At 42.0% G+C, this 22815-nt stretch overlaps 1 protein-coding gene across 1 annotated transcript; it reads left to right on the top strand.

Moving 5' to 3' along the window:
* The first annotated feature begins 548 nt into the window (after nucleotides 1-548).
* Nucleotides 549-21418, top strand: IGSF22 (immunoglobulin superfamily member 22). The gene is given in 26 exon segments (XM_050711129.1): nucleotides 549-597; nucleotides 1422-1466; nucleotides 1469-1498; nucleotides 2363-2487; nucleotides 2489-2518; nucleotides 2520-2558; nucleotides 3418-3445; nucleotides 3448-3565; nucleotides 7226-7349; nucleotides 7976-8107; nucleotides 9306-9390; nucleotides 9393-9535; nucleotides 9537-9585; nucleotides 9808-9854; nucleotides 9856-9936; nucleotides 9939-10094; nucleotides 11104-11289; nucleotides 12411-12536; nucleotides 14066-14257; nucleotides 15029-15045; nucleotides 15932-16010; nucleotides 17519-17644; nucleotides 18638-18756; nucleotides 19911-19947; nucleotides 19949-20033; nucleotides 21408-21418. Coding segments are annotated over 26 exon segments (2259 nt in total).
* Nucleotides 21419-22815: the final 1397 nt, after the last annotated feature.

Below are 22815 nucleotides of genomic sequence, written 5' to 3'. Positions count from 1 at the left end.
CATCATCTTCCCATATGACAGATCCATAACTGTCTGATGTAACAATGGTCATGAGAGTCTCTATTTTATATAACAAAAAAATCACAAATCATTCCTGTCAGTGTGCAGAGCACTTCTAAAGAACAAATTTAATTCCCAGAGTGGTATCTGTGATGGACATGAAGTTGTGCTAAGTACAGTAAGTAAAGTAAAGCAAGGTTAATCTAATCTTTTCCATAAGGCAGACATTTAAAATATCATATATTCAAACAGAGAAAGCAGGTAACAGGTCCCTATTCCATTTCTTTCATTCATTCATTCATTCCAACATTTCTTCCTGAATTTTGGAGACATTCTGAGCTGAAATGATAAGTAAACAAAAGCCTTAACAGGGAAAAGAGAGAGTGGGTTCCAGTAGAAGAAGGATCTAGAGCGTTTTTTATAGTATCAATAAGGAGTATGTGCTAAAGGTAGCACTCCTTTTTTTCTTGCCATTAGTTCTTTTGTTTACAATAAAACTTTTAAAAAGAAAAATTGAAGCAGTATAGCATTCCTCAGCAGCAAGGAAAATGTCCCAGTTTGCAGCTGGCATACTGCAAGTTTTAGATGCTGTTGCATGTTTGTAGGGCATTGTTGCCTATCAACAGAAAAGAGCTTTAGAGCAAGAACCATTATTTTTGTTCCTTGGTTTTGTGTATATTGTAGTGGGGCACTAACGCATCTTGTGTGCCTTTCAGGCAAAAGCAATACTAACATTTAATTCATAATAATATTCAGGACATATGTCCCAGTTCATCCCTGTTTAATTTGTGATGTCATGTGACTGACAACAGAAGTTCTGCCTTTCTGCATTCTGTTCTTTTCCTCATTTCACTTGCTCTGTCCCTTTGTCTCCTCTCTTTCTTAGCCCACTCTATTCCACCTCATCTCTCAGACAGTCCTTTATTTACAAGTCTGCCCACCAGGGCAGGTCAAACTCCCTATTTCTTTTCCTACAAAACTCCAGAGTCTTAAGTCCAGCAGCTTCCATTTACACTCCTTTGCTCTCTGTATTGCTTATGCGGTTGAGGGGTGATATTCATTTTCATTGCAGAGCACCAGAATAAAAGGATGCTTCGGAGAAGAAATGCATCTTCATTAGCCTTAGGCCAAGAATATAAAATCCAAAATACATCAATGTCAGTGGAAAGGCTTCTGACTGTTTCTAAGGCTTTGGCAAGGCTGTGAGAGATCTTTAGGGAGGAAGGGGCATAGGAGTGGGTCTCAGATTTCTCTCCTCAAAGATTCTGTATTTTCAACAGGTCAGTTCTATTAAAGAGTTAAAAATACTGATTTTAACAGAATAAAAAGAGAAATTCAATAATACGTTTGCTGTATTTCCCACTACCACCACTGATAACATTGGCTTCTTTTTTCTTTCCAGTCTCAATGCCTCTTCTGAGATGATGCAGATAAGTACAAGCATATAGTGTCCAATACCCACGCTGATACTACATGGTATCCTTGATTGTGTCTGAAAGTAAGCGCTAGGGATTTGGCTTGATTAGTGACTAGACCAGTTAGTAGCAGCTAGGTTTATAAAAATTCTTAAGTTAAACAAAATGGAGTGTCTTTACAGGGGAGATTAGCTTCAAGTAGTGGAGTGAAGCAGGAGGAAGGAATCTACCTTTTCCACCCAGTGTGGCACATGAGCACTGATTGCATGCCATAGCAGCAGCTGTTCGTGGTTCAGTTTGCAGCTCCGTCCTCTGCAAATTTCAGTGAAAGAGCAGTTCCCACATCTAAATTAGGTTCCTTACTTGCCTGTGCCCCATTCATAGCCCACCAAAGACATCAGTGGAAGTTAGAACATCTTACTCAGTGGAGCATGGAGGATATAAATGACTAGTGGAAGGTCACACTAGGAGTGTAAGCAGTCAAAAAATTACCTTGGCATTTTTCCCCAGGTCAATAAAAGTTGGACTTCAAAAAAAGTGATGAAGAAAAGGTCAGACAGGTGGTTTCCTTGTTTATGAACTGATTCTAAGTCTTCATTTCTCAAGGCATAGTCAAACTTTCAGCACCAGTAATGCAGGCCACTGCTTCTGTCAGTTTTGCAGTGTCACAGGCACCATCAACACCAAAATCATCTTTCTTTGTTCCTGGAGCATTAGCAATGCAGCATATTCCCAGCAGATGGTCTAGCAGGCAAGGTGGTGGGAAGGATTTCTGTAGTGCCTTTATCCAGCAATGACCCTATGAGGCAAGCAATTAAAACCTTTGCTATATTCTCTGGAGCTAGGAGAGCTTGTTTGGAACCACATCAATGCCCCTTCCTAGATATCTGTAATGCTATAGGGATGACAGTTTCTTACTTAGAAATGTAGCATGAATTACTTGTGAGATGTTACGTGTGTCGAACCTCTAACTGCTAAGAAGAACATAAAGAAGATGATGATTGAGGAGAATGAAACATTAGAGATCCTCTCCAAAGTGTCAGAGAAGGACTTTGAGAAGGTGTGCATGAACTTACAAGTTCCCTGATTTCCATGGGCTTCTCAAAAAAGTTGAAAGAGATGAAGAAGAAAGTGGAGGTTGAGGTTGGTGGCACTGTCTGCTTTCAGGACAGTTTAAATGTTCATTTCCATTCATACTTTTGTTTTTCTGTCCACAGTGACTAACTGTCCTTTGCATAAAAGTGCATAAAATGGCCTACAACATCTGTCACAGTACACAAGACTCTTAACAGAGATAAAAGACCTCAAAATAAGCCTACATCCAAAAAGACAGCTGTGGAAGAAAGCAGTTCCACATCCCAGATAGGATACACATCTACATTTTTTGCAGCAGGACTTTTGAAGGTGGATTTTTAAAGGAGCATGAAAGAATTGTGCCAAATCTCAACAAGGTAAAAATGTCTTCAGAACTTCTCTGTCAATCATGTCTGTAGGAAGATCTCTCACTACAGATTAAATTCATGTCAAATCAGGTTCTTGATGTTAATGTTGCATCCTGATAGTCTAGCCAAGGTCTTCAATCCAGTATTCCTTAGGATAAACAATGAATGAAATAATTAAATGTTAATGAAATAACCCAAATATGAATATTGCAGACAAGATCTTATTCACAGAAATGACTGTTGTATAACACATGTTCAAATGCCCTTGACCAGAGTAACCTGCAACATACAGGATGCTCTCAGATGATTGGGTATGCATTCAGCTATACTGGAGACTCGCTCTCTAACAGGCTGACTTGCCTAGGGCAAAGCTGCACTTGCTGACAATGGTTTGTTGATTTCCTACTAAAAAGGAGACCAAGGCTGGACTTTATTCACTGTGCTACCCCCTGCTGGCTTTAGGTGTCCTTTAAGCAGCACTGTGTGTCCTGCCTGCTGTGTCCACTGGACAAAAAGAATGTGTTCAAAGGTGCAGGCATTCTGCTTATTATGGGGCAAAGCCTTTGTGTTCCCAGTATTCCCTGAGAAAAATATGAAGCAGATGGGTAAGAAATATATGCTGTGTGTTACCAACATGAATGAAAAATACCTGGGCGTCCACAATTTTCTTGAGGCTGGCAAGAAACTCTGTTATATTCAGAGCGATAGGTGATGTTTGTTATGGGATATGGGAGGTTCTGTGTACAAAGACAACATCTGCAGAAAAAAATGCGAATGTCAAAATTGGTGGGCCAAACTGTGACCTGCTTTCTTTTCTTAGACATCCTTGTAACAATCATGATTCACTGGTCTTTTTAGGCTCAAACAGAAATCTAACATTGTTCAAGTCATAGACCAACCTGCAATTACCAGAGCACCCATGTGAAAACACCTTTCATGAGATAGCAGATTTCAGTTTGAAGCCTAGTTATTACACATAATAAGCCCAATTCTCCGCTGACGTAAGTGTGGTAGGGGTGTGAGTCACTACTGAGTTTGGACCAGTTTTAGTGGAAAAAATGGGAATGATAAAGTGCACCTTGGCACTTGGTAAAAGTGATGCTGCCTACCTTCCTTACCTTTTACTGCAGTTGGACCATCTTTTAAAGATAAGCTTTGCCAGAAGTACCATTCTTTAAGTGTAATACTTATCTTTTTGAGTAGCAGGGCTTGGACACGGAGTATTTGGTAACATTTGCCTTGAAATATAAGCATAAGCCAAATAGCAATCCTGTGCTAGGTACTGCAGAACCCTTGACAGATCATGCAGAAAGATAGCAGTCCTCTTCCTGCTTGCCAGTTGGTTCCAGCTATGCCAAATGGTTCCAGGTATCTTATCTGCAGCTGCCTGAAGCCATTGACTTTACAATGACCTAGAGTCAGGAGAGGGGAAAAAAACAGAGCTGAGACAGAAGAACTGAACGGAAAAATAATGTGTCCGTTGGTATTCAGTTTTGTAAGATTACGTGAAATTTCTATTGAACATTAGTTAGATTAATTTCTGCTGAAGTTTAAGGAATTAATTGAACTTTTTGCTGCCATTTAAGAAAGAAATCAAACTGACTTCACTGAAGTCTCACTATTTAGTGTAGGAAATCTAAGGTCAGGAACTAGCCAAAACAAAATGAGTATTTGTCTTTTTGGTATTTTAACAGGTGAGCTCCTAACATTCCTAACAGAGGAATTCCAAAAGGGCTGAAAGAAGGGCTGACAACAGTATTTGAAATCTGCCTGCCAAACAAAATGCTAAGCTTCACCTGGAAGTAAAACGGGCAAGAGTTGAACCAAGATGATAAGTATGAGGGCATTCTACTGATGACAGATTGGTCCACAATTAGGTCCAGTGGCCCTAGAGCACTCAGTGTTGAGACTGAAGATCTAGTGCAGAAAGCTTCCCTCTTTATCAATCATAAGTAACACAAGGTAAGCATCTTTGGGCTGTGGGATAATCAAACACAAGATTAGCAAGGTTTGAGCTGCAAAATCCATACAGCTAAAGTGCAAAGCCCCAGAACTTGGGCTGAGAGAACTGGAAGCTGCAGTGTTATACAGCTGGTCTGTAGATGGGCAAGCAGAGAAGCATCAGGGCCTCTTTCACCCTGGAAGTAAAGTCCCAAGCCTGGAATCTCTCCTGTGTAGGAGTGTGGGCTGTATCCTGCAAAAGCAAAGCCACCTGTTCTGATTTATAAGGTATTTGCTGATACATGCCATTTCTTGTTGCCAATCCCCTCCCCTTTCCTAGTGGTTACAATTCAGTTCGTCAGCGAACCTGAGAAGCACCCAAGATGAAAAAGGGAAAAACCTGCCTGGAGCACGTGCTGACTTCCAAAGATGTCACCCTAAAGGGGATGAAGTATGAATGGGTGATTGAGAGGTCTCTTAAGTACACCAAAAAGCATGAAGAGAAGAGAGCAGAGCTTATCATTAATGCTGCTGGACTGCGTGATTCAAGAGATTGCACAGGCATTGATTGCTGTGCAAGACAGTGACCCTAATGAGCGGTACATCAGTGGCAGTCTAACTGAAGATGGTAAGTGTGATTGGCTCAAGAGAGGAAGAGCAACAGTAGCCTTTGCACTGTTCTTCATTGCAGAGTAGTAGTGCTGCTTTGCTGTAACAGATAGGAAACTGACGTGAGATAACCCTGCTCTGCAGTCTGTTTAATGTGGAATGAGCCATTAGTGTGTGCTTTGTCTTGGTAGCATGAAGGTAATAATTAAGGATTTCCCTTTGCTGTACAAAGTGGTAGACGCATAAAGGAGTAAATCTTCCTTTTAAGTCCTTGCACATGCCACCTAAACCAGCCTAGTAAAATATGATGTTTTTTATTTTAGCCAGGATTGTCATAATGAATTCTCATCCTGATTCTTTGAAGTGACCCATGGGATGTTTGACTGCAGTCCGCTGAAGACCAGCAGCACAACGTGAGGCTGTTGTTATAGTAAATATTTAATATCACATTTGTTTTGTGAATTAATTTTGCAGTAGCGTTATTGATGCTGTAAGCTTTTATCTATGAACTTTCTATAAGGACACGTGGCTGTTAAAAGGGAGGGTTGGCAAGCTTAGCTTCATGCTCTTGGCATAGACTGAAGGAGAATTTCAAAGTTCTTCGCAGTGTGTGGATTTCAGTGGCTGTTAGTATTTGAGATGATTTCTGTTAGCTGTGGACCAGCTTTGAGTATGCCCAGATACCTTCCATGAAAAATGCAGCGTTTTAAGACTATTTTAAAATAAACTGCTTGAAAGGCCAATAAAATGATATTAGTGTATCCTTCACAAGTTCAGAAACACCTGACTATTCAGTTGGCAGGATGGTATTAATGAAACCTCAGGGGCCAAAAGCAGCTCAGATGTGAAATCAGGCAGATTTTAGGCAGTTTGTTCATGTGGAAGATTGATCTGTCCTAGTGCCCACGCCTGACAGCTGTCGCTGTGAGGGTGGTCTCTTCCTAATAGCTAGGCATTTTCTGCATTAGATGATGCCCCACAGATGCTAGCTTGACTTGATGCACAGACTTGGGTGGAGGTCACACATTAATAGCATTTTGGCCAAGCATGTCTCATTTTGTTTTCCCAAAACAGGCCAGAAGAAAGGAGCGGTTTCCCAGTGGCATCCCCAGCGCTGGGCTTTCCAGGTGTGCAGCCTCATGAGGAGTCTGGGGCCAAGGTTGAGTATGGCTGGTGATGGTGATGGGCAGCAAAACCCTGGCTTCTGGAAAATGGGTACCAGGCCTGGTATGTGAGTGCCCATCAGGATGACCTGAAGGGACAGGGTTGGGGCAGGGGCCTTCTCTGACCTCTCCTCTGGAGAAGAAACCACTGATGTGGTACAGGTAACATGGAAAGCTGTGTCTGAGCCACCTCTCTATGCAGTGGTTCCAGGCGCTCCTACCATCTTGTGCACAATGGAATTGCAGTCTGGTGTCTTAGTTACAGACTTACGCTTCCATGTGCAGAGTTCAGGTTCAGATACAAATATTCTGTAGGTAGTAGCAGAAAAGTTCATCTGGTTTGAAAGTTCCTCTGGATCAGCTAAGGGTCCAGAGCAGTGCCAAGAGGCTGTTTTCTGCTTTGGCTTTTGGGTTCCTAGAGCTGTATCCCTCTAGTGGATACCCAGAAAGAAGGGTAAAAACTAATTAACAAGAGTCTTTCTTTACCCCCCTTTCTTCCCTTGATGTCCAATTCACCAAGCAGAGATAACAGCTTTCATCCTGAGGGCCTGTCCATTTTGTTATGAGGTCTCCCTTCTGTAAATACCTCCTTGGTGTTTTAAATGCTCAGTCCACAATCGTTCTGCTCACATGCTTCCACTGGCATTTCTTCCAGGTGCTTTTGCCACTGTGAAGGGTGTATGTGTGATATTCTTGCTCTAACTGGGGATCGTGCCAAACTCTGTGTCATCCTGAATGATGAGAAGGTGGAAGGAGTGTGGTTCAAGGATGGCAAGTAGGTAAAATACCCCTGGTGTTGTCAGTATAAAGAAAAGCTGCAAAACCCTAATGGGAAGTTCTCCGGTATAGCTACTGTGGGATTTGGCTTGATTTTGGTAAGGGGCCTTTAACTAAGGACAAACAGATGGACAGAGCAGACAAGAACTGATCTGGCCCTTCCCAGTCTTCTACAGCCTTGCTCTTAGTAAGTTTTGGCTTTGGATCTTGGCTTTTTTTTTTCCTTCCCAGTTTCCTGTACAGATGCTTTCATGTTTGTTAACCCATTTTCTCAGCCTGTATACTTGCATTCATTCCCACAAGGCTGGTTTCTCACCACCCACCCTTCTCCCTCACCGAGTCTCAGATTTTCAGTGTAATCAGTAAGCATATCCTTTGCATGCTAATGCTCACCCTTCGTTGCATGCCATGTGTGGCTTTTGGAGGCAGATTTGCAGATCCCCCTGTCCACATAACACTGAATTCATTCTGTCCATACATCACAGAGCATTTTGCTAGAGAAGGAGTTAGAAATCCTGACCCCTTAGTTGTATTAGAGGAGGAAACTCTGATCAGAGGATTCAGGGACAGGGTCAGAGATGGTGTTTGTTGCAATGCGGGTTGTTTTGTGCCTCAATATGCTTGTCAGATTATGGCCGTGAGAGGGATCTAGATAGTGTAGCAGGGAGCCATCTGCAAACTCATCATTGACAGGCTGGGAGAGAAGCAAGAAGGGAGGTACACATTCAGCCAAGGGACAGAGCAACAGTTGCCATTGCAGGTAGTCACCCCCTCTCCTTACTGCTGTTCACAAGGCATACAACAGTGCTTGCAGAACTGATGCTTCACCAGGTACTCTAACCCGGGCCTGTACCATTTGACAGGCTTATCTGTCTGCATGAGCAAAACAGTTTCTTTCTGCTTCTTTGTTAGCTGAGGGGAGAAAATTGAACAGTCGTTGATTATAAGTGACTAAGCATAGGTTTCTGTATTTATAAATCCGTGATCGAGAATGTTGGCCTCAACCCTTGCTTCAAGCGTTGTTGTCATGAGCAACAAGAAAAACACCTTTTCTGAAATTACATATAAATATGTGTATTACTCAGCTCTTGGCAGCCAGATGGCGCCAGATGGACTTTCAGACTCGTCTGCAGCATGGAAATGAGCCTCTCTGCTGAATCAAGGCGAGGTGGATAGATACCACTGCCCAGGCAGCAGGACAAATGTAGCAGTAAGGATGCTTTGTCTGCAGCACCAAATATAGATTTATCGAACCTGTGTGCAGTAAAAGCTCATCCACAGCAAAGCTTTGGTTATAAGGAGGGCTGACTTCCTGCTTTCAGAACTATTCTAGTCTGCATTTTTATGACTATTTCAGCAGAAGATTGTCCTTTGTAAACCATATGCATAAGACAGTTGAAAGAAAAAACACCGGAAATATTTAGGAACTTGGTTATTTTCCTTTACTGCATGCATGACATCCTTGTCATTTTCCCATATTACTCTAGCAATTGACAGAGTATTTTGTTTACAAGCAGTAAACTTGGATTCCAAGATCTTTGTCATGATCATAGCTATCTAAATGTAGCCTTAGGGAAGACTAGCACAAAGGGCTTCTTCTTTTACCTTCAAAACTTAGAAACTGCCTGGAATCAAATCTCCGGGCCCTAAGGAAGTGGGGAACTTTGGGGGCTTGATGTTTCCCAGAGCTTCCTCTTTCTCTGCTGAGCTGAACAACTAAAGGAGATGAGCCAGCTCCCTGAACAACAAACAGAACAAAATTACTTAAATCAAAACACACTGAAAATTTTGCACATCCCTGAAGACTTTGATGAAATACAGGATTCTTACATTAAAAACATTAAGGAATGTATGAGGGGCCAAGCTCTGGACCATCTTTGTTGGGTACTTGCAGACACAGGAAAAATGTCAAACTGTATTTGCAGCTGCAGTTTTCAGTTGTCTTCTGTTCTTTCCAGATTCTCCTGTTATTGAAGAACCTGTCCTCAAGCTTTTTGCTGCACACTACGAAGACTGAGCATACTGCAAGCATCAAGGTGCCTTTCAAGGCAAAGTCTTGCCTTGTGCAGTCACATGGTTCAGAGATGGTGTTGAGCTGACAGAGAAAGGGGTGATGGAGAAAACTAGTGACTGGGTTACAACCAAAAAGTGTTCAAGAGAAGACAGTAGAGCCTTTGTGCTGAATCTGAAAAAATGTCTGTGGCTCGGCTTCTGTCAGTCTTTACCTCAGAATGGTTGGTAGATCCCAAATCTGTTTATAGCAGGTCAGTCACTGGTAGATATGTTGTCTGAATTCAGATTTCCTTTAAAAAAAAAAAAACTTGCAGTGGGGCAGACTGAGTTACCAAATCAGGTCGCTTTTGCTGGAATCAATAGAACTACCCTGATTTACACCATGAAAGGATACGACCCTCTAAATAATAGCTCTCCACGTCACTCTGTTCAGTGCTCACACTGCAGACAAACCAAAACCCTCACAGGGGACAGTAAAGTTACTGGAATACACAGGGAAAATGCACTATATTGAGATGAAAAGCACCCAAAGGCAATGGCGGAAAGCAGGTGACTCACTTCACCATCAAGAAGAAGATGGGCTGGGGAAAAAATCTTGAATCAAAGTAAGGGTGGTGGAAAGTAAATTCACCACATTTTCTATGGGTAAGGTGGAGAAAGAAAAAGCCTACCAATTCAGAATATGTGGAGTGAACTCTGAGGGCCTCCCTGAGCCCCTTGAAACCAGCCTATTGGTAAGCATTTGATCATCTCAGGACAGCTGTTTTAAGGTGGTTTCACTGTCCTCTTTCCCATCATTTTTGTCCTCTTCCTTCTTGCCAGTCTCCAAAAGAACGCTGTCCTTGTGCCTCAGGGGACGTTCCAAGGTCAGGAGCTTAGAAGCTGTTTCGTGTCTGGGCTAATAGCCAGGATCAAGCAAATAGCCAGGTCTTTTGACTACAAGTGTTTGTGGACTTAGAAACCCCTCAACATGGACTGGCCACGAGAGAGGACTGACTAACACTCTGTTCTAGTGTCAGTTACATAAGCTTAGTAGAATACAGCAGAAATGAAAAGTGGCTTTCTCTGGAAAATATTGTGGGAGAGGAGAGAAGATAATTTAAAAGGGAATGCTTAAAAACATTTTGTTTTGCAGCCAAGAAAGAAAATATGTCAGCCAAAACCGAACTTGGTTAGGCAACACTGTTGAACTGTGTTCTAGGAGTTATAGTTTGGGTACCTCTTGTGCCCATTTTTCTTCACAGACTGGGATCCTTGCAGAAGCTGTACCTCCCAAGATTTGCAGCCCCCTTTTCCCAGGATCAGAGTGTATCACAGAAGCCAGAGTAGAAACAATGAGTCTGGCCTATTGAAGCATTTCAGAAAGACAGAAAACTTCGAAATTAAAGTAATATACATCAGTTCTCACCTAAAACTTTGCATTTTTTCATTTTTACTCAAACCACCTATGGATTAGGGAAGGCATTTCTGGACTGCTCTGCAGCACATTGCAGAAAGAGCTCATTTTTTGAATAAGTGCAAGCATTGAAATGTTTCAACCATTTCAAATGATAAAGGGAAGTGGATGGCAAAGTAAGAGGCTTTAGAAAAAGGTTGTGGCCATTAATAAACCTAAACATGCAAGTTAGCCTCCTTCACTTCTTACTGTACATATGTGTACATAGACGCACACAATATGGAGTCCACAAATTCCGTCTGTGCTGCACTAAACTGATTTTTCTCTGTGTAGAGCCTTCAAGATAGATGTCTCAGCTTCAAGTTGTAGATGTCAGGAAAGAAGCCGTCACCATCGCCTGGAGCTCCCCAGCCCAGGATGGAGGCTTTCCAGTGGAAGTCAACATCATAGAAAGAAGGAAGAAAGGCAGCAATCTTTGGGTCCCAGTCACCGAAGAGCCAGTCCAAGGTCAGACCAAGATTATTATGTTTTATGTAGCCAGAGGAAAAGCTAGAGATTAATCAACCAAATGTCATCATGGCATCTAGCAAGATGTATATTTTGACATACACTGTTCAAAGTGACATCTGCTTTTCAATTCTCAAATAGAAACAGCTGGATACCCACAAGCAGCAATGAGATGGCAAAACACTCAGCACCTCTGAAAGCCACACCTGTGGATTTGGGTGCCTAATTTCAAGCATCTATGTTTTACATTTTTCCCTACCCAAATTTGGCTGTTTTTCCCTGACTTAGACCAGAACTGAATTAAACAAATGACTGATTTTGTTGTATCCATCAGATAGCAACCATATGATCAATGCTTAGCACAGCTTGCATAACACATGGGAATGTTCCTGTCAGCAGCAGCATCTGACTAACGAGACTTACGCTTTTCCTTTTCTGCTAATATTTTGGTACTTTCTTGGATTCTTTCCTCTGTCTCATTCAAAATGTTGGACTTTCATATTAATTAAGTTATGATCAATCACACTACCCAAAAATATCCCCCTTAAAGTAACAGCATTACTCATGGTAAATAATGGAAACACTTTATGATAGATTATTCAGTTTCAGAGGCGCTTTTCTCTCTTTTTTTTTTTTTTGTTGTTGAATGGAGGTTTAACCTTGCTTAAAGGCTGGACTATGAAAGGCTTGGCCACTCTGAGTTTGTTACTTCATGGGAAGTCCCACTAAAGTCAGTGGGACGAGATATGAAGATATTTTTCCCCAGCGTGTATGATTACACCAGGCGCTATGGACCATAATGTAGTAGAAAGCATTATAATGGCAAATTATGCATCTCTCTCTCCATAATATATTCTTAGAAATTCTATCCCCTTCTTCTGGACCTTAGCGAGAGATGTAAAAATGGACCCCTGGAGATCTGAAGGCTAGATTTAATTAAGATGCTCCCTTGACCCCTAAGTTCACGTTGTTCTCCAGCAGTCTGTGAGCTGAAATTTCCTCTTGTTTTTTTCTCAGTCCAAAAGCAATTAGAAAAAATAAATGACCACTCAGGAACACTTTCATGGGTGATTAGAAAGTTGTCTAATTGCAACATTTGTCTCTCCAGGTACCATATTCAAAACGGGTGGTTTCCTGAAGGTTATAGGATGAATTCCATGTGATAGATATCAACCATGCAGGCCCTGGACTTCCCAGCACACCCTCAACCTGTTGTTGCAAAGAATCCCATCAGTATGTTTCTTTCAGCATTTATCATCTGGTTCCTAAACATGTATGTTATAACTAGACCTATGCATTTATGACTGAAGTCTGAGGGAATGTGGCAAACTTCAGCCCGTATTGATGTAACGAATTGCATTGTGTCTTGCAGAATTTATGAAAGTTGCCTAAATTGCGTCTTTTTTTTTCCTTCTCCCTTAAGACTTTATTTTTAGTAGGAGAGAATCTGTGCTTAATTCTGGACTGACTGAAATCACAAACAAATTCTAAAGGATTGCCGTAGCCTCAGAAACTGGACAAATTCTATTTTTTTACCAGTTACAGAGAATTCCTTACTTTGTATGACCATAGAACTAAAGCATTTGAAAAACAAAAGACTAACAGAAGCCATCAATAAACTGCTTAAACTATTGATGGAATCTTTTAATCAATATAGGAGTGGACCTCAGTAGATGCACATAATTTAGAGGAAAAGAAAAACCAAGCATAGAAGATAACTAAGAAAATAGAGAATTCTATTTAGTAGATGGGAGCCTTGAGGTTAAATAGTTACCCAGATGGGAAAGCATTCAGATTTCTTTACATCAGAAGATAACACAAAACCAATTTAATGCCTGAAGCCACGATTCTTCTCCTATTTGAAGGCTTGCATTAGACTCGCATAGGCTTCCACATTAAGCCCAGGAGAATATGTATTATCCATATGCACCATATTCCTCATGACCCTTTATGCTCATGTGAATATATTCTGTAAAAGCCACTAGCATCAAGTTTGGCACAGCATGCTGCACTAGTTGACTTTTTTTTTTTTTTTGTGGATTAGTTTTGGGTTTGGTGGTTTTTTGGTTTGGTTTGGTGGTGTGTTTTTTTGTGTTGCTGTTGTTGTTTTGTTTTTTGCATTTTGCCTGAGACTTTCAGAGCGGAACGTGTATTTGGATACTCAAGCCCCTATTCATTTGCTTCAAAACATATTTTTTAATACCCTATCTTTTGCTCTTCTTATGTATTACAGAGACCTAACTAGACTGCTGCAAGGTAGACTAAAGGTCAAAAAAACCAATATCTATTTTCAAGAATGACTATTAACTGGGGTACTGTACTCCTTGGCACATAAACTTGAAGAACATTAACAGTATCTTGCAAGCCAGTAAGCAAATTGACTTGCCTGAGCAATTCAGATAGCACCTAACCACTTGACGTAGGACTGTAAGAGGAGATTTATTAAATAAGAACAGAGACAAAGCAGTCAAAACAATAAAAAGACAGGTTTTAGGAAATACAGTACAGATCTCATCAATCAGCTAGGAAGAGACAGAAGCAATGCATAGATCTTTAATGCATAGATACCTCTCCCAAATATATGTGGAGAATGAGTGGTGGTCAGCGCTCATAAAAGGTGTCCTTTCCAGGTTGAATTCAGATGGTCCCGTGTCAAACATTGTGAGGACTTCTAAATGGCCAGCCTTGGAACAGGGCTGTATGTATGTGCATTCATTTTAGAAACTGCATAATCTTGTTGGACAGAATTTGCTCCGTGTTTACTAAAGCTGCTTTCACTCTAGGTTTGACGTCCTGAAATAGGAGCAGCTCTGTGTTCACATACACAAGCGTAGGCCTGCAGGTACAGTGATCCGTCACAGCTCTCCTGCTGTCACGGAGCCTCTAGAACTCATGAATGCCCTCCACATGGTGAATTTGTCCAGCTCCAGCATTTTGTTAGCCTGGCAGGAGCCAAACCAGGGAGCTATGCCATCAAGATATGTACTAGAGGTTGTGAGCTGAGGACCAAGGGATGGACAAAATACACCAGAATGCTTATCTCTACTACTATTTAACACTGTGGGAGGCTTGCAGCATAGACAAATCCTTGTTCTGAATCCAAGTCATGGAAGAAGCAATGGAGTTACTTCTACAAAGAAGGAATTCTAGCAATGCCACCTCTAGGTATGACCTGCAGTATCTGTCTAGCTGGAATTCCCATCTCTCACTTGTTACTTTCTTATGTTTTCTAACTATACATCATTTTTGTAAAGGGTTATCAAATTCATCTTGCACAAAGGAACATTGTGCAAGAAGGTCTGCTTCTTTTTGCTGTGTTTTCAGGGTGCTGCGAGGAAGCAGAGGCCAGCACAAGCTGTGCAGTCAGTCAAATTAAAAGCATTTTGTGATCCTGGCTAGCACTGAGCTGTCCCATGAATGGGTATGTCAGGTATAATGGCAGTTGTTTCTTCCACCACTGACCTCTCACACTGAGCATGTGATTACAATTGATTGTCCAATTTGTGTCATGGATACTGTAGTCTGAGTATGGGTTAGGTGGGTAAGTATGACAGCAAATAAACTGTCATGTTTGAAATGCCAGTTAGTTTTAAATACAGTGGTACTGAGACAAGATTATAGTTCTTTCAGGTGATGGGTTTGAATGGGACAAGCAGTCAGGTGCTAGCGTGCTAAAGATAAAATAGTATTATCAGAGGTTATGCTTCAGAGACACTAATTATGTCTTGAGAATGAAAATTTTATAACATTTCCTGAAATCCCTAGCCAGCTTACTATTCAAGGTAGCAAATTATTTAAATCCTTATTGTTTAGGACTTAGGAGTTCTTGATTATTAATTATGAAAATCAGACTTATTATGCCTATGATATTCTTAAGTGACAAAGCATGATGCTGACTGCTCTAAGCAGCAGTAATACCAGCAAGAAAAGGTGTATGATTCGTAAGTCATGTTGTATAACACTGATTTCTGCAGAGTAGAAGGATGTTCACGCTTGACTAAGGAAATCTCAGGAGACAACATCTGGGTGACCAAAAAATGCTTGTTTCTCCTCTCAGTCTCCACTTTGGAATTATATAAACAGTCTGTGAAGCATGGCTTTGTACCACATCTCCAAAGAGAGAAGCACCAAAAAATCTCAGAGGCACTACAGGCTCCAAACAAACTTCTCTGGTGCAGAATGGCAACATGCAGTACTGTACCAAAGAGTATGACAAGTCCTATAAGAAAAAGATGTACAAAATTGTTTGTGACAGGAGGTGGACAATAAAATAATCTAATGAGGCATTAAAGCTGCCTCTTCTTTTTGTTTGTTCTCATTCATTTTTTACATGAACTATTTTTAAATGTTCTAGCTTCCTCACCTAAAATTGGTGTGAATAGGTGCTCATTACTAAGATGTTGTTTGCTGAGGCATCAATGTTTCTCTTCTTGTGGTACAGGTATTAAGAAAATAGCTGGCATCATTGCTCTTAGCCCACTGCAACCCTTACACTAACTGCCTTCTGCTGAAACAGTTTGAAGGTTTCTTCTTCCAGTCTCAGTCATTCACTTCTTCGGGCTTGACTCAACAAACTGAAGAACAGCTTCACTCTTCTGTGCAGTCTTTCACTTTTTTAATCTTTTAATATCTCTTTCTGTCTTGTGTTTTGCTTCTGTCCCCTCATAGGTTTGATCTGACTGTGAGGTTGGAGAGCCACAGGGTGGTTTGTTCTGGGAGGGCAGGGTGCATTCATACATCTTTGCCTGTAAGATTCTGTGTTATGTCCTGTCACAAGAGAAATCCTGCACTTAGAGTTTTCTTTGGCATCCAGTGAAATACAGCTGCAGGGTTATGGAGGCTGCAGTTATCTTTTGGCCTTCGTCATATGAGCTGTCACTTTGATTTAAAAGAGGATGACTGTTGGAGAAAACTCATAACAGTGCTTTAGGTTCATCAAGTCCTGCGTAACTGCTTGCTATTTTTCTGGCAAGCTCTTTTTTATAAACCTCTCTGATGGTGGTTAGGGTAGAGGGACTTCTGTGCACACAAGTTTGTCAGCTGCATCATGCAGCCCTCTGCAGCTGGACTGACAGTGTTCAGCAAACCGTAAAGCATGGAGGAAACTCTCTGGTTTATCAGCAGAAGCAGAAGTTTTCAAGCATGCAACTACAGTTTGCACAAACTGAAGTTAAATCGTTCTTGATTAAAACTTGAGTGACCTAGGGGGAGCAATTAGGTTGTAAAGGCAGAGCTTGAGGTCCTTATGCTGTCCTTTCTGAGGTATGATTTCTTTTCACATGGATGTTGAGCTCATATCTGGAGAGGTTAAGGACAATGTCTTTGCTGTCCTATTTTTAAGCCTAGATGTCAGTGCAAGCTGTGGCTTTGTGGTACCTTGCAGAATCAGCACCAGTGTAAGAATGGATCTCGGTTTAAATTGTACAAATTTATCATCAGCTATTGTCCCTCAGCTTTCAAGGCAAGCAAACGGATTAACTGTAGCATAAGGTCTATGTGGCATCTCCCAAGTCAAGCCAGCTGTCTGCCTTGTTCCCAAGCCCAACCTTTGCACTAGCTCAAAGTCAGAGCCAGTTAGCTGATGCAAACATGGGAGCAGCACAGTTCAGACCCAAGCGATAAGGAAGGTACTGGGCTTTCCTCACTGTGACCAATGTGGAAGGAAAGGATGAAGTAGTATTGCTCCAGACATCCCTAAATGCTACCTTGTTTCTCATCCCGTGTTTGATTGGGCACATAGCCATAATAGCACTAACACAGCAGTGTCTGTCCCCTTAGCAGTCTGGTGAGATTATTTCCATTGCAGGTGGGTGCAGCCAAGTGTAGGCAGACTAGTTTGCTCCTTAGAGAGACTTCCATTACTGTAACAATCTGCTGGGGGTTAGGGACCTTTGCACTGTGTTTTGTACGTCTCTTCACAAGAGAGTGCTTTTTAAAATTAACAACCTGATTTTTTCATCAGAAGGGAATTACACAGGGCAAACTGCTACTCGGGTTCCTCAAGCTAAAAGAAATTAAGGAAGAAAGTACTTTAACTACACACACAGAGACTTTGGAAGGGAGGAGCTGAAGTGAATTTTTCTTTTCCAAGAAAAGGGCACAGGGAGGGTCCCAAATAGAAGAAACCAATACTTAAACATACAGACTAATTTTTAGTTTCCCTCTGACCTACCACAGCTGGCTGAGAAAATCCCAGAAACTGTGACCCTGAAACAGAATTGCCACCCAGATGAAGATGAGGAAGACAACTAACAGACTCATGGTATGCTGAAACATGTCAGTACTGCCACATGGTTCACAGCTGCAGAAAAGGTCTACAGCAACAAGCACTGTCTGACCCTTGAGCTTCAACGGAGCTGTGATACATCTGCAAAGACAAAGGTAAGCATAAACATTAATGACAGTGCTGGAGGAAGAAGGGTGCTTTTGTATACACGACTGTGGACTAAGCTCAGGATTCCTCTTTGGCTTTGGGCATACCACTAACAGGTTCTGCACCTCAGCTCCCCACCTGGGCAGTGGGCTTAAGATTACCTTCCCTTCTATTCCATCCACTTGATAGCAGTCTTCTCAAGACCAGGCTGCCTTTTACTATGTGCATGTGTCACACATTACATAGTGGTTCCTACAGATGTTGATTAAATTAAAATTCAAGACAATAGGGCCTGTCCATGTACAGGGATGGTGGTGATGTCATGTCTTGACATAACAGAATACTGGCTTTACAAGTCATTTGTCTTGGAGTATATTTCCTGTCTGATCAGGATTTGTTTCCTAAATGAAAAGGATTCATTAAAAAAAAAAATCTGTCATGGGTAGGAGATTGCATGGCAGTCTTTCCAGGCCAGAGCTATAGAAGTCCCTAAAAGTATGTTAGATGTGCTTTTAACACACTCACTAGTCACCGTCAGGTAAATGCCTTTTCCTTTGTTCAGTTGTTACCTGCTCAGGCCTAATCAGTAATAAGGATGTCTCATTAGCAGTAGTCCCAAATAAAACTGAACACACCCCAGTTCATCAAATCAAAATGGTAAGTGATTTTTCTGCCCAGTTTGGGGAAAAGCAGTATGCAGGTACTTGGAGTAGTGAGATCCAAGCCCAGTTTTTCCATCTGGCCTGTTACTATTTTGTTTATTAAAACACGGATATAAATCAAGCGAACTATATATTAACATGTGTCACCAGACTATACATATGTTTCTTCAGAAGCCTGTCCACATGCTTCTACAAATCTTTTAATCCCATTAAAAGCAATGGGCAATACATTCAAGTAACAGTAATACACTAAAATGAGTAATTGAGTGTCAGCTTATTTTTATTTAATGATCAGCCTTTCTTGATCCATGTAACTAGACCATATGTACATTGCTTCAGTTACATGAGCAGCTGAGGAAAAGCATCTCCACTTTGGTGGCTGTAGTTGTTTTCTTCAGTGGAATTGCTGTAGGCCTGGATCTTACTCCAGGTCTGGAAATAGCTTCAGTAGCTTCTGTGTATGAGTGCGTATAAAAGAGTAGTAAATAGGAGAAAACTAGATTGGTTGTGCCTTGTGGTACATTCCCTTGGTAACAGCCTGCCTGTCTTCAGGTGGGATAGCAGGACACAAGCAGATGTGAACTGATTTCTTATTCATCATTATAAATGGTGAGTCACTGGGTTTATCTGCACAAGCCTGAGAGATGGTAGAAAAAGTCTGAAGGAGAAGGAAGGAGATAGAGCTGTTGCCTGAGAATGAGGTATCATAGGAGAATTTTGCCCTACAGTGTTATATTTAGGATGCAGGGGATTTACCTGATGGGACCCCACGCCAATGCAAAAGAAGATGATGGAGACTTCATAAAATGTGTTTAGATAGAGGCTGAAAATGGAAGATTTACAGTGGACACTGGAAATTAAATTGCCCATGCAGATCCCCATGATTCCCCCAGAGCATTGTGTAGACTATTAATGCCTCAGAGCAACGCCAGCAGAGCAATATCCCTTCCTTTCCAAGATCACCTGGTTTGGTTTATAATTGGGTGTAATTTAATCATGCATTTCTAAAGCACCTTGGGAGTCAAATATCCCAAAGCACTTTACAATTTAATGACATTAACAAGAGAAAGCATCAATATATCCCCATGGAGCAAAAACCTGACACCTTATTTACAGACTGAGAAACAAAGAAATTAATTGCTTGCCTTACAGTTGCACAGCAGGTTAATGGGAGAATGAGGTTTCTGATTCCTTCCTTTCTTGCTTTTCAGTTTGTATTTGTTTACATGGGTAATAGGTACACTGGTCAGATGCTGAGGGTAATGCAGCGTATTGCTCATTCCTCTTCCTCCCTGAGTTTTCCCTCATGGGGAAAGAAGGCCCAGGGCGTGAACTCTCATACCCAAGCTCTTTGGATTTGTACTTACGCAGGGGAAGATGCCATACTGATGGTGCTGTGTCTATGTGTCTGTATGTTTGTGTGTCCAACTGATAGTGCAGTGCAAAGCAGCCCAAGGTGTCTCTGTGTCCTTGGCAGAACATTTTGACTTCAAGATGGAGGAGTGTCCTAGGAAGGGACTGACTGGCATTGCGCTCCTCACTGACCAACCACACCATGAGTCAGGGCAGAGTCTGCACCACGAACTGTGCTTTCATCAACAAACCCCATCAGGAGTGACCTGTACAAGGGCAAGATTAGCATCACATGTAAGTAAGTCCGAGTTGTGATTCAGCTCAAGTGGCATCTGCCTACTAAGGATCCCGACAACCTGCAGCTGTAAGTTGACCATCTCTGGTAAGTCAGTTCTGAAGCTGCTGTGCTTCACTGGGCATGATTTCTGTCAGATTGGGTAACCAGCAGTAGATTTATGTCTTTGAGTATAGTTTATACTCTGCAGTTTTCCAAGGCAAGTTGTCTTACTGAGATTGGCAGTGTGGATCACACTTCTCTGGTCAGTTCGACTCTTGTGCCTGCCCACGGAGGAAGCAATAGCCCCGTAGGTACTGCAGCTGATGCTGCAAGTGCTACAGTGTTTCTAAGAACTTATCTTCATATCCAAAAAACAGCCTAACTGATGTTGACTTCCTCTGAAGGTTTGCCTTCAGTTGCCTGAAGCAGTATTGGGTCCCTTAAAATGGCATATTTTGGCTAACAAGTCTCATGAATTCCTTAGATGTCTCAAAAGCAAATATGGCTATTTCTCAGTATGTAACCAGGCCTGCCCTGCACCTGTGGCAATACTTAACACCTCCAGACAGTCAACTGATGTATTCTGACAGTAGCTTTGTGCATTTTTTTTTTTACATATACCACAGAGACTGCACTGGTTAGATCTGTTCTCTTCCTTTGTGAAATAGCAGGATTTTGCCAACATTGTATAAAAGCTAGTAAACGTTTCCAAGAGACAATTAATGAATTAATTAAAAACAGACATTTATGTCCCCCTCTCCCTTCCCTGCTTTTTTCTATGTCAGAAGTTCCCACCTAGTGAAGTTTTAAATCAGGTTGTAACACAGCAACCTGGTTCCAGCTGGCTCAAATTGGTCCTGTGCAACTGAACGCTTCCAGGTGCATAGGGTGAGGGTTTGCTAACAGTAATGCACAATCCACACACGGTTTCCCCATGTCATGGTGCCCAAACTTGCAGCTTGCAGACTGGTCTTACAATATGTACAGTAGTGCCTCGAAACTGCTATGTCCTGTGAGTTTCAGCAGCCCCTGGTGAGCTCACTCTACTTATGATTAACCAGGGAGCCTTCAAGGTTAAACATGGAGAGCAAGAATTCTCCATCCTTTTGTCAGACATGTAACTGTTTTCCCCATTTTCCCTTTCTAGAGAAAAGGCCCTGGTCCCACATTACCTGTTGTTTTTCTTTTAAAAGGAACGAGACACTGTCAGGCACAGCTTGAAATGAAACTGATACAGCACCAATAATGATGGGTCTATATTTGGAAAGATCTTTTACGGTTATTTTTGTCTGTGATCATTGCTTCTGGACAGCCTGCTGGTAACTGCTGAGCACACACACGCACACCCCCACATCCCCCTGAAGGTTCTGTTCTCCCTGCCAATGCAGAAGTAGCTCAGTGTGGGTCAGCAGAGGGAAAAGATGTGCATGCTGGGTTTCCTGCTCTGATTTTCAAGCACTCATCTGTCTTTCTGTGTAGGATACATATGACACTTCTTTCACTGAAGCCAGCCACCACACGCCTAAAAGACCAAAAACAGTTCTTTATTGTTTTTTAAGACAACCTGGTGTTACTGATTCTCACGTTTCTCAGGCTTCCTAATACACTCTACCCCAAAGCCACAGTTTGAAGCCATATCCAACAGCTGGAGGATAGTTTCCTAGTCCCCAAAAGCAGTGGAAGCTCTTCCTGGCCAGGCATCGTTATCAGCCAGGCTGCAAGGAGAACCCTGGCAGTACTGCTCACCCAGCCTCAGGGAAGGCAGGCAGGCCTGAGGGGCAGAACAGTTTTGTATCCCTCTGGAGATCTGATTGCTGGGTAGGACATACCTTCTGCCTTCCCACATACAGCTTGTTGAGGTGAGCACTGCTACAATGGGAACATGACTCTTCAAAACTATTCAAAGCAGCCTATTTGTAAGCAGAGCTAGCTAAGGAGCAAGGCTTGCAAAAGCACTGTGTGAGTGAGGTGCTAATTTATATTCAGATTTCTTAATGGCTGCTTGGGAGGGGGTGAGATTTCAGAGACTCTGACACCTTATTTCTGGGGCCTCCTGAGGCTCCTCCTTGCCCTGACCTGGGCAGTCGCTTGGGAAGGTCTCTGTTCTGCTAGGGGTCTTTGCAGCTGAGTGAGATGGGGAGAGCAGATCTCAGAATAAGAGATAAGGAACTGCAAAACTGACTTTAGGAGATCAGGATTTCACTCCAAATTGAACTTAATTGCAGGCTTATTTTAGATCTGAGGATCTATATTATTGCTGATTTGAGTTCTGGAGATGGGGTAGTTACTGCCTGGAGATGGGTGCTGTAGGCTGGGGGACAGTGTACCTACTGTGGGGACTCCAGCTGTGAAAGTACACTTTGTTAGGCTGGGAGCTCCTTTCGACCAGGACTCGGGACACTTTCTTTAGCGGTTTCAATGGTCTTTACTTGGTCACAGGTGGCCTGAAAGGGAAGGGAGTAAGGAATGATCTAAGGGATGAGCAAATCTGCGGATTCTGAATAGCTGGGCTGGAGACTCGGCTGCTGGTTTCTGTGCTGATTCCATGGGAGCTAAAACTCTGTTTCTCATAAATGTCTCCTCTGTTTTATATGCTCTTCTGTCTCTCTTCTTTAAGGAAGAGCACTTGCATTCCTCTGCTTAGCATGTTTTCAGTTTTAGCCTTTTTGTAGTATTTGCCAAATCACGTAGTGCATCGTTGCACCTCTGTGAACATGCATCAACATCTTTCCTACAGTTATAGCTCAGAAGGAGGGAATCTTGTTTTCCATAGCAGGGTACAGAGGACACAAAGCCTGTTAGACCCAAAGTGACTCTTTCAGAACAGTGATGAACTGAACAAGGGGTATTGAGAAGTGAAATGAGAATGAAAATGGGAACTCTCGAG

The sequence above is a fragment of the Cygnus atratus genome, chromosome 5 (genome assembly GCF_013377495.2).
Source record: "Cygnus atratus isolate AKBS03 ecotype Queensland, Australia chromosome 5, CAtr_DNAZoo_HiC_assembly, whole genome shotgun sequence".
Lineage (NCBI taxonomy): Eukaryota > Metazoa > Chordata > Aves > Anseriformes > Anatidae > Cygnus > Cygnus atratus.
Note: the sequence above shows the minus strand (reverse complement) of the source record. Positions and strands in the feature narration are given on the sequence as shown.